This window comes from Coffea eugenioides, chromosome 2 (assembly GCF_003713205.1).
Source record: "Coffea eugenioides isolate CCC68of chromosome 2, Ceug_1.0, whole genome shotgun sequence".
Classification (NCBI taxonomy): domain Eukaryota; kingdom Viridiplantae; phylum Streptophyta; class Magnoliopsida; order Gentianales; family Rubiaceae; genus Coffea; species Coffea eugenioides.
The window spans coordinates 70,588,501-70,600,893 of NC_040036.1; the positions used below are offsets into that span (position 1 = coordinate 70,588,501).

The 12,393-nt window shown below is 39.6% G+C and overlaps 1 protein-coding gene across 1 annotated transcript; it reads left to right on the top strand.

Moving 5' to 3' along the window:
- The first annotated feature begins 17 nt into the window (after nt 1-17).
- On the top strand, nt 18-1,403 carry LOC113760154 (disease resistance protein RPM1-like). The gene has a single exon (XM_027302724.1). It carries the CDS (start codon nt 18-20, stop codon nt 1,401-1,403), a length of 1,386 nt encoding a protein of 461 aa, XP_027158525.1.
- Nucleotides 1,404-12,393: the final 10,990 nt, after the last annotated feature.

Here is a 12,393-nt window from a genome sequence, read left to right on the forward strand (position 1 = left end):
AATGAGAGTGATTCAGAATGGCAGAGACTGCAGTAGCTTATGTACTCAAAGAGCTGTCCTCATTTCTCCTGCATCAGGGCACTAATTTGGGACGAGAACTTCACAGAGAAGTCGAGTTTGTTAGAGATGAATTGGGAAGCTTGAGGGCTTTCCTCAGAGATGCCGAAGCTAAAGAATATGATGTTTTTGAGCTTCAAGAATGGATCAGGCAAGTGCGCGAAGTTGCTTATGACACAGAAGATGTTCTTGATCAATTCATACTGCGTTTTGCTCATCATCAAGCTAATGGCTTCCATGGCCGTGTTCAAAAAATCTATTACTCAATCAAGAATCTAAGGGCTCGCTGTAGGATTTCTTCCGAGATGAAAAATCTCAAGTCCAGAGTAATTGATATTTCTGAAAGACACAAGAGATATCAGCCCATTTATGGTAATCAGGGAACCTGCTCTAGTTCCGCTGCAGGCTCTAGTTCTACTCCTGCTGCAAATCTAGACAATGACATTCGTGAGATTTCAATCCTACTTGAAGAAGATAAACTTGTCGGCATCAAAACACCCAAAGAAGAGCTCATTTCACGTGTCCTAAATAATGATTCCTACCTTAAAGTAATTGCTGTTGTGGGGATGGGAGGGCTCGGGAAGACCACCCTGGTGAGAAAAGTCTTCGAAGATACAGCTGTAAAAACGCAATTCAAGATCCGTGTTTGGTTAACTATTTCTCGAACTTTTGATATCATGGTGATTCTCAAGACCATGATTCATAAAATTTTTTATGAGATCAATGAACCAGTCCCTCATCAACTGATGAATTCTACAGATATCATAAGGTTGGGTGCATTTGTCAAAGACTTTCTCCAAGATCGAAGTTACATTCTTGTCCTTGATGATGTGTGGAGTGAACGTTTGTGGGATGCTCTTAAAAATGTATTGCCGGATGGCAATTTTCATGGTCAAGTTATATTGACCACACGGATAATTCATGTTGCCAAAGCAGCTCGTTTTGGATCACATAACTATATCCACTGGATGAAGCCTCTTTCTGTAAAGGATTCCTGGACACTTTTCTGCCACACAACATTTCAAAGCGATCACTGTCCTCCACATCTACAGCAAGTTTCAGCAAGAATATTGAGGAAATGTGAGGGCCTGCCCCTTGCAATTGCCACTATTGGTGGGGTATTAGCTCTCAAAGATAAGGACAGAATAAATGATTGGGAAACGATTCTTCGTAACCTTGGTGATGAACTTGATGCTAGTGCTAAACTTGATCCAATCAAAAGGATACTCCTCCTTAGTTACAATGACTTGCCCCAGAATCTCAAAAACTGTTTCTTGTATCTAAGCATTTATCCTGAAGACGCCTTAATAGGTGTGGATGATATGCTTGACAAATGGATTACATAAGGATTTGTGGAAGAGAAAGAAGGAATGTCAACTTTTGATATCGCTAATCGGGGCTTCCATGAACTAGTCAACAGAAGCTTAGTTCAAGTGCAAACAGCATATTGTGATGGAATAAATTGCTGTCGAGTTCATGATTTTTTGCGTGACATGATTGTTTCCAAAGGCAGGGAGCAGAATTTCATAACTATAGCTGTAGGAAATTACAGCGGGCAAAGCTCTAATAAAGTTCGACGGCTAGCACTATATGATTTTGATAATCCAGAACCCCAGGAGCGGAACCACTGCTTTAAGAGTCTTCGGTCTCTGGAATTCTTAAGGTACAATGGCCGTATATCAGGACCGGTAGTATCCAAGTTTTTATGTGGTGGTTCTAAGTTGCTAAAGGTGTTGGATTTATCGGAGGCACCATTGGAAGATATCCCAAAGGAAGTTTTCAAATTATTCCTTCTCAAATGTCTCTGTCTTCGAAGAACAAAAGTTCGGATCATCCCCAAATCTATTGGGAAGCTTCAGAAACTTGAAATTTTAGATCTATTTTACACTAATGTAACAAAGATACCAGTGGAAATTCTGAAGCTGAGGAAACTGTTATGGTATTGGACCAATATGCAGCAATGGTGACAGATTACTTGCAGCAGAAATGAATTAACCCTTGACAATTCTGAATGGAACAGGAAATGGTAATGAATATTGGAACTTCAATTTCTGATTGACAATAGGTAGATCAATTACAGAAATAGAATCAACGGATTTAGGATCGAAAAGGAAAGATTGAAGGAATTGAAAGAGAAAAGAGAGGGAAATTGGCAGAGCCAATTTCTGTTACAATCAATGGAAATAATATGGCAAAAAATCTATGCTAACTCCCGGATTCTTCAGCCTTTATGGCATTTCCAGACTAACTAACTTCTAAACGAGCTAATCAGGTGAGGCCACGTGGAACATCTAGAATCATCAGCTCCACTTGCGCCAAATAGAAGCATAATTCTGTTATGTCAGGTAGAAGGCGTGATTTGCAAGTCACGCCTTTCTTCTTCAAGTTGAGCAGCTGCGCCATCCATACAAACTGGAGCACGCCTTCTTCCTTCTGCAAGCTGGAACACGCCTTTCTTGTAATCTAAATCACGATTCTGTAATTCCCTCATACTCCATGACAGAGCTTCCCCCTTTATAGAATCTTGTCCTCAAGATTGGAAAGAGGGAATTGTTTCCTAATTTCCTCTGCAAATTCCCAAGTTGCCTCTGCTGGATCTGTTCCCCACCAATGTACCAGCCATTGAACAGCAGCTGCATTCTTTCTCTTGACTGTTCTTCGTTCTAGCACTGCAACTGGTTCGATCCTTAAGTGCCCCCTCCCATCTGTTTCTGGTAGTTGTAAGACAGGCGTGGTCTGGTCCCCAACCTTCTTCTTCAGCAGAGAGACATGGAATACAGGATGAATCTTGGAATCTGCTGGCAATCTTAGCTTGTATGCAACCTCCCCCATCTTTCCTATTACTTCATATGGCCCATAGTAACGTGCTGATAACTTAGTGTTACCTCGCATGGCCACTGAACTTTGCCTGTAAGGCTGTAACCTCAGGTACACCCAATCTCCTATATTAAACCTTCTTTCACTCCTGCTTTCGTCTGCATACTTTTTCATTCTTTCCTGAGCTAGCTTTAGGTTCTGCTGCAGTATGATGTCAACCTTGTGTCTCTCCCTCAAGTAGTCCCCAACAACAGCTACCTTGGCCTGAGTGTATGGCCCTATAGCTAATTGAGGGGGTGCCTGCCCATATAGAGCCTCAAAAGGGGTCATTTGGATGGCCGTGTGGTAGCTGGTGTTGTACCACCATTCAGCCATAGACAACCAATGATTCCATTTCTTTGGTTCCAAATGTGAAAAACACCTGAGATACATTTCCAGTACCTGATTGACCCTTTCAGTTTGGCCATCAGACTGTGGATGGTAGGCGGTACTGTGGTCCAGTGTAGCTCCCAAGAGTGTAAACATTTCTCCCCAGAACTGACTGGTGAAGACCCTGTCTCTGCCTGATAGCATACTCTGGGGTATTCCATGCAACTTGACCACTCCATCTAGAAAAATCCTGGCAATCCATGGGGCATCATAAGGATGTGAGGTGCTTAGAAAGTGAGCATACTTAGTGTATCTGTCCACTACTACCATGATGGTATCCTTCCCTTCAGAGTTAGGTAATCCTTCAATGAAATCCATAGTGATGTGGCTCCAAGGGTACTGTGGAACTGGTAGGGGTTGTAGGAGCCCTGGATAGGATACGTGCTCCTCCTTACACTTCCTGCAGACATCACATTCCAGGATTGCTGTCTTGATGTCTCTGTGCATGCCTGGCCAGTAGAACAATTGCTTGGCTCTCATGAAACTTGCCTGGATTCCAGAATGTCCCCCCAATTGGGAGTCATGTAAGGTGTTGATCAGTTTTTTCCTTATCTCTCCTCCTGATCCACTACTACCCTTCCTTTAAACTTCAGTATACCATTCTGATAGCTGTGGTTGGCAATCAGGTCTGGTTTTAGTAAAACTTCCCTGATGATATTGTGTGCCCAGTCATCTCCTTGGTAGCTACTAATCACCTCCTTGATCCATTCCGGTACTATGGTAGTTATTGCAGTGCACTCCAAGCCTGGATCCCCCCTCCTGGAAAGGCCATCTGCTACCACATTCTCCATACCTTTCTTGTAGTGGATCTCATAACTCATCCCCATGAGCTTGGTCAACCACTTCTGCTGCAAGGGAGTGGTGATTCTTTGCTCCAATAGGTACTTTAAGCTCGGTTGATCAGTGTTGATGATGAAGTGCTGGCCCTCCAGGTAGTGCCTCCATTTGGTAACTGCTGTAACCAGTGCCAGTAGTTCCTTCTCATAGATAGATAGCCCCATATTCCTTGGCCCCAAACCTTGACTGATATAGGCTAAAAGTCTCCTGTTCTGCATTAATACTGCCCCTATCCCATTGTAACAGGCATCAGTTTCTATTACAAAGGGTTGGTTGAAGTCAGGAAGAGCCAGGACAGGTGTGCCACACATGGCCCCTTTGAGCTTCTGAAATGCCTCCTCTGCTTCTGGTCCCCATTGGAAGCTGTCTTTCTTCAATAGTGCAGTCAATGGTCTGGCTATACTACCATAACCCTTAACAAATCTCCTATAGTACCCAGTCAGGCCTAGGAATCCCCTTAGCTGTTTCACATTTTCTGGTTTAGGCCACTTCACCATACCTTCAATTTTCTCAGGATCAGCTTTTACTCCTTCAGCAGATATGATGTGGCCCAAGTACTCCACTTGTGTTTGAGCAAAGGCACATTTGCTCCTTTTGGCATACAGTTGGTGTTCTTTGAGGATGTCCAGAACTTCTGTGACATGCTTCAGATGTTCCTGCAAACTCGAGCTATATATCAATATGTCATCAAAGAATACTAGCACAAACCTCCTCAGCTGTTTTTGAAATACATGGTTCATCAGACTTTGGAAAGTAGTAGGGGCATTGGTGAGCCCAAATGGCATCACCCTGAACTCGTAGAGCCCTTGATGAGTTCTAAATGCAGTTTTGGGAATGTCTGCTGCCTGTACTCTGATCTGGAAGTATCCTGCCCTTAAATCTATCTTGGTGAAGTATTTGGAACCAGACAATTCATCCAAAAGTTCGTCAATAAGGGGTATAGGGTATTTGTTCTTGACTGTCAGCTCATTTAACTGCCTATAATCAACACAGAATCTCCAGGTGCCATCCTTCTTCTTTACCAGAAGTACAGGGGATGCAAAGGGGCTGTTACTGTGCTGGTTGATACCATTTCCCAACATTTCTTGCACGAGCCTCTCAATCTCTGTCTTTGGAATATAGGGACATCTGTATGGCCTGATCTGGAAAGGTTTGGCCCCCTCCCTGAGGGTAATGGAGTGATCATGACTTCTCTCAGGGGGTAGTCCCTGGGGTTCCATGAATATATCCTCAAAATTCTGTAATAATTCCTCCATTTCTGGGGGCATGTCAGCACTATCAGGTTTCTCTTCTTCAGCTGCCCTCAGTTGTGCCATGATCCCATAGGCTTGTTTTCTAGCCCATTTGTGCAGTCTGCTACCTTTGATCAACCTTAGCTGTACCTGATCCTTCTCACCCTTCAGTTCCACCTGCTGTTTTCCTCTCCTAAACTTCACACTTAGTCCCTTGAAATCAAATTCCATAGGACTGAATCTGGCAAGCCAATCCACTCCCAGCACCATATCACATCCCCCTAACTTCAGTGTATTAAACTGGTGCTGGAATTCATAGCCTTGCATCTTCTATACTACAGGCTTAGCTAGGCTGTTGGACTGTACTCTTTCCCCATTAGCTACCTTAACAACTAGGGGTGGACTACTACTAACCAGTTTCAGATTGCTAGCCAGTTGTACATCCAGGAAACAGTGAGTGCTACCACTGTCAATAAGTACAGTGATAGTTCTCCCTTTTACTAACCCCTTTAGTGTAATAGTTTTGTGCTCACTACCCCCTGCTAGAGCATTGATGGAGATTTCCATATGTTCATCCCCAATTTGGCCCTCAATGCAATCGTAGAAAACTTCAGATTCAGCCTCCTTCCCTCCCTCACTGGCCACAGGGTTCTCACTATCATCGTGTGCTAGCAGGAGATGGATGTGGGATTGTCTACATATGTGGCCAAGTGTGTATGGTTCAGCACATTTATAACATAGTCCTTTCTCTCTCCTTAGGTTGAACTCACTAGGGGTGATCTTTTTGAACTGGTTAGTGTTGTTGTTTGGGGTCCTGTAGTTGTCTGTGGGAGGTTTATCTGAGGATCTGGATGTGGTGGGGTTCCATTTGTTATGGCTCTGGGGGTGGAAAGGGGTTCTGTGTGTCTGGGAGCTGTTAGGTAGGGGTTTGTGAAACTTTTGCATAGCTTTTAGGTTCTTTTCTTGTAGCTTGGCTGCTTCAATTGCATCCGCCAGGGTTAGAGGTTTGGCCATTTTAACCATATTGACTATTTCTTCCCTTAAACCACTCAGGAAGCATGCTTTATAGTAGGAATCAGACAAATGTGGGAGGGAAGGCATTACCAGTGCTTTGAGCAGCTCGAACTTTTCCAGATAGTCTGCTATGGATCCATCCTGCCTAAGCTTGTTGAATTCTTCAATAGCTTCCTCTGGTGTACCTTCCCCAAACCTTTTACACAAAGCAGTGGCCAGTTCTATCCATGGTATGGTTCCCCTGCCACTGAATACCCCATGGAACCAAGTATCAGCTCTGTCCCTCAGGTATAGCTCAGTAATCTCAGTTTTCATGTTCTCCTCCACTCCATTGATCTTGAAGAACTTGTTAGCCTTACGGATCCATTCCCTGGGATTATCTCCTGTGAAGTTAGGTAACTCCACTTTAGGCATTCTGGTGTAGGATCTAGCTTTCCTCCACTCTGATCTGCCATAGCCTTCTTCCTGTGTTGCTTCCTTCTTAGGTCCTTCAATGGAGTTACTGCTTTCTGCCTCCTTGTCCTTGTCATTGAATTTTGCCATCATCTGAGCCATCATAACCATCATACTTTCATATTTTTGATCCAGATTTTTGAGAGTTCGTTCTGTGCTTTCTTGTCTATGCCCCAACACTTTGACCACACTGCCTAGCTCAGAGATATCCTTCTTTAGCACCTCCTCCTGAGATTTCGTCATCCCAATGGCTCGTAGCTAAGCTCTGATACCACTGTTATGGTATTGGACCAATATGCAGCAATGGTGACAGATTACTTGCAGCAGAAATGAATTAACCCTTGACAATTCTAAATGGAACAGGAAATGATAATGAATATTGAAACTTCAGTTTCTGATTGACAATAGGTAGATCAATTACAGAAATAGAATCAATGGATTTAGGATCGAAAAGGAAAGATTGAAGGAATTGAAAGAGAAAAGAGAGGGAAATTGGCAGAGCCAATTTCTGTTACAATCAATGGAAATAATATGGCAAAAAATCTATGCTAACTCCCGGATTCTTCAGCCTTTATGGCATTTTCAGGCTAACTAACTTCTAAACGAGCTAATCAGGTGAGGCCACATGGAACATCTAGAATCATCAGCTCCACTTGCGCCAAACAGAAGCATAATTCTGTTATGTCAGGTAGAAGGCGTGGTTTGCAAGTCACGCCTTTCTTCTTCAAGTTGAGCAGCTGCGCCATCCATACAAACTGGAGCACGCCTTCTTCCTTCTGCAAGCTGGAACACGCCTTTCTTGTAATCTAAATCACGACTTCTGTAATTCCTTCATACTCCATGACAGAAACTTCATGTCCTTTATGTAGGTCGAATCGAAATATTTGCAGAATATCACGGTCTACGTGGCTTTAAATCCCCAGATAAAATTGGAAAGCTTCTTTCCTTGGAGAATTTGCAGGCTATAGAGGCAGATAATGAGAAAATTTTGAGAGAAATAGGGAAGCTAACGAAATTGAGATCGTTAAGCATTACAAAGCTAAGAAGAGAAGATGGCAAGGAGTTCCTTTGCACTCTGGAGAAGCTCACCAATCTTAAAACATTGGTTGTCCAGTCAATTGAAGATGATATGACCCTTGATCTACGGCATCCCATTTCTCCGACGCCTCGACTTCTCAAAATTCTTTCGTTGCAGGGGCACATAGGGAATATACTACAATGGGTATTATCTCTCCAAAGCTTAACCAATTTAGTTTTGGACAACAGTGGATTAAGGGAGGATGATGGAACAAAAGGGATAGGATCCCTTCAAGATTTACCCAATCTGATAGAACTTACCCTCCAACATGCTTATGAAGGTGAGATGCTACTTTTTAGGGCAGGAGGATTTCGAAAGCTCGAGAAATTGTCCATTACAAGTTTAGAAAGGTTGAAGTGGGTGAAGGTGGAAAATGACTCCCTGCCTAGTCTCCAAAGGCTAAGCATGACTGACTGTAAACTACTAGAGGAGTTGCCTTTGAGCGCTGAAAACTTGAGGAAGCTGGAATCCCTTTTTTTGGTGGATATGTCTGATGGATTGGTAGAGAAAGTGATGAATTTGGCTGAACAAAGCGAGCCGTATCAAGCTCTAAAGAACATCCCTATAGTTCGCATATCTCGCCTTAAATGTATGGAAAATAGCAGAGTGCGAACCTTTGTCCCATAGGCCACAGTTCCCTCATATTGACTGCTGCCTGATGGCTTACTCCTCGCTTCTTTGTTTAATTGTTGTATTCTTTGTGCCTTCTTTTCAGTTATTCCAAATTGTTTTTGGCTGGATTCAATCAGCATGTGTCGAGGTTGAACTTGTATATTGGTTGAGAGTCTCAACTTGAGACTGTCACGGTTTAATGGCAACGGGGGCAGTTACAGTTAGTATTAGATACAATTGGTGCGGTTGTTGTATTTCATGATTTAGTGTATACTCATATAACTTTTTGTTGTACATTATAAAATACAATAAATTATCTAAATGTACTCCAAATTATTAAAAAAATAAAACTATCGTACCAACTGCACCTCTTGCTAACCGTACTCGTCCCAAACCCTGGGTCCCGTTTGGCAAGTGAGTTTTTTGGACGTTTATCTAAAACTTTACTGTAACTTACTGTAAAAGTTTTTAAAAAAAAATTTGAAGTTTATTTTTTTTTGAATATTTTGAAGTGTATAGTTTAAAAACTTTGAGAAGTTTTTTGAGGTTACTGTAGCTAAAATTTTAAAAAAACTTGTAGCAGACAAACTTGGCAAAAAACTTATCTGCCAAACAAGGCCCTGGTTTAACAAAGTAATATGACATATATAGCAATGTCCATACAATACAAAAGCCATGAATTTTGGTACCTTCATGTAGAAATATGTTGCAATGGTTCTAATTTGAAGTTGTGCAACCATTGTTTAATGTTTCTTTTTCAAAGAAATCTACCGTGAATTCATACCTTTGTTTGTTATTTGCTTTCTATAACATAATAAGACTTGATTGTTCTGGACTTTGCCATAATTTTCTATCCAAGCCTCCAAGCTTAATTAATAATCCTAGCAAGATAGAAACCTCTTTTTTTTTTTTGCTGGATTTTTTTCCTTGAGGGCTTTCCCCATGTCTCTCAAAAGTCGACTCCAGATCTATTAGGGAACGCGATTCCTACATATCGTTTTCAGGAAAGCAAATGAAAAGATAAATGACTGACTAAAATTAAAACTAATAAAATGTTTTTTTTTTACTTTTTTAAGTGTTTTTTTAAAAAATAATACTACTATCCTACGTTCTTTTCTTTTAGTTTTTAAAAATAATTATTTTTTATTTTGAAAATCTAAAATAATAAGTAATTAAAACTAATGTCCTTTCTTTTTAATGGTATTCTTTAATAAGATCTTATTAAAAACTCTAAGTTATATTCTTTTCATATTTATCATGATAATTCTCACATGAAGTAATACTATAATTTAAAGGGCAAATTACACTTTACCCCCCTGTGGTTTAATTTTTTGTACATAACCCCTATATAGTTTTAAAAACTATACATAACCCCCTTATGGTTTGAATTAAAGTGTCAAAGTGACGAAATTTGCAATCCGTGACGGAGTCATCTAAAATATCAAAAATACTCCTATGTAAAATTGAAAATTATTTATTAACCACATGGGGGTTATGTGTATATTTTGAAAATCATAAGGGGTTATATGGTAAAATATTAAATTATAAAGAGCTTATATAGTAAAACATAAAACCATACGGGGTTAGTATGTCATGTATATTATGTTTATATATTTTGGTCACTTTACCATTTTAATTTTTAAACAAAGGTAATTTCAATTTCTTTATAGGTTCCATTACGAGTGATCATTTCCGTCACTTTGACACTTTAATCCAAACCATGAGGGGATTATGTATAACTTTTGAAACCATAGAGGGTTATATACAAAAAAATACTAAACCATAGGGGGGTAAAGTGTAATTTGCCCTAATTTAAAATCCTTTAATAAACAAAAATCAGTCCCTGCATTTGCTATGTATACATTTTCAATCAAGTTATCGTGTATACATAACGCGGTTCTCCAATAAACATTTTCGGGTTACATTTTCAATCAAGTTGATTTTTCGGGTTACCTCCTACAAACTTACCAATAAAATCAGGGATAACACGGCCATCACAAAACCTCCCGAGGGATATTTGAAGAAAGATTCTCCGTACGGTGGAAAGTTGGTCCACTTGTGTTGATGTAGTTGTTATTTCCAGGATCAATGAGTGAATCACCTAAGACGAAGAGGGCAGCAATGGTTTTTCGATGATGGTCAACATGATGGAAACAATACAATGGGGTTGTTAGACTTGCAAAGGACAACTAATACTACAATTAAGCAGAGTTGGATACACGAATTAGCCAGGTTAAAGCTTAATTCTATATTCTTTCGTCATCTTCATGGTACAGTGCCTGTATTTTTTCTTTTTCTAAGTACAAGTTGGATTGAAGTTTTATGTTGGTTTTATATGAGGATTATTTTCTTCGGGTAACTTACTAATAATCCCCATGTGGTTTCATCTATTACCACATAATCCTTCTTACGTTTCAAAATATTCATCACCCCCTATGATTTAATGTAAACTAGAAATTTAACGAAAAATATTCTATGGATTGTCATTAATTGAAATACTAGTGGTGCCCTTATTTAAATGGTAAATCAAATGATGATTTATCCGCCTTATATAAAGCCAAAGGGGGATTACATGGATAAATATAAAAATTACAGGTGGTAAAGTGGATATTTATGTAAACCATAAAGGAGTTAAGTGAATATTATGATTTCATAATACGCACTTTTAAAGCACGGGTGGTTTAATCACTATAAATAATTATGCATTCCGTCCATTTTTCACATTATATAAAACTACAGGGGGTTATATAGTTATTTTGAAACCTTAGGGGATCATCTATCATTATGTAAAACTTTAGGAGGTTATATGTAATTTATTGTTTATTGATACAAAGAATAAATTTCATCGAATAAATTTACACTAATGAAAGAAAATGCATCAAATCAAATATGACACAGATGCATACACATTTGAAAATCAAAAGATACACAGGCATTTCAATAGTGCTAAGAAGTTTAAGCCAAGATTTTTGTAATGTGTTCTAGTTTTCTTGTTCGCTTGTTTACTAAGAAAGTATCAATTCAAGCAAAGTAGCAAATGTATCTAAATATTGATTTAGTCTGCTACTTGTAGAAGAAAATTGAGGTTCAAATCTGGCGTCAATTTTCAAACTCAATGTCGGTCCCTCTACTTGAAAACAACAGTCAATAAGCTATATATTAGGTCATCTTCTCTATTTTGCCACGGAAAATGATTTCCATTGATGTTAAAATGTCTCCTTTGAATAAAGGTGAAGCTAATGGACAATATGGAGCTGCTATGTATGGGGAATTGGATATGGAAACAAAAATGCTTCTGGACATCGCATCAGTAGCATTTGGTTTCATCAAAGCAAATTAAGGGCTATATTGCACTTTTTTGTTATGCTTGTTTTCGGATATTTGGACCATGGATCATATTAAAGATTTTTTTAGAAAAGTATGATAGTTAGCATAACCAGGAAGCGTGGTCAGCTAATCAATAGAGAGAATTGATGTTCCCTTTTTCTTTTCTATGTGGAAAAGAAGCATAGCATTAGATGTCAGTTTCATTATTCAAAGGAATAGTGTATATTTCCACAGGTAGAATTGATAGTGGACGGAGACTTGGCATGAAAAAACAAAACGGTCAATGTTGTGTAGCATTTGGCTTCCATAGGTAGCATGACCCGCCTTCCGAATTCCAGGGCTCTTGTCACTATTATTAACAGAAAATTTTTGACCGAACAGCCCCTTATGGCAAGTCAGGGAGTTTAGGATAGAAAAGAAAAGCAGAAAAAGGAATGGAAGAGAATTTGCTGTTGTTTAAAAGTTTTAGAAGGAAGTAGAATGATTTTGGATATATACATATATCAATAAAATTTTATTCAATAGTTTTGCGAGAAT

Coding starts and splice junctions, on each gene's coding strand:
- LOC113760154 (XM_027302724.1), top strand. CDS start 18: ATGGCAGAGACTGCAGTAGCTTATGTACTCAAAGAGCTGTCCTCATTT.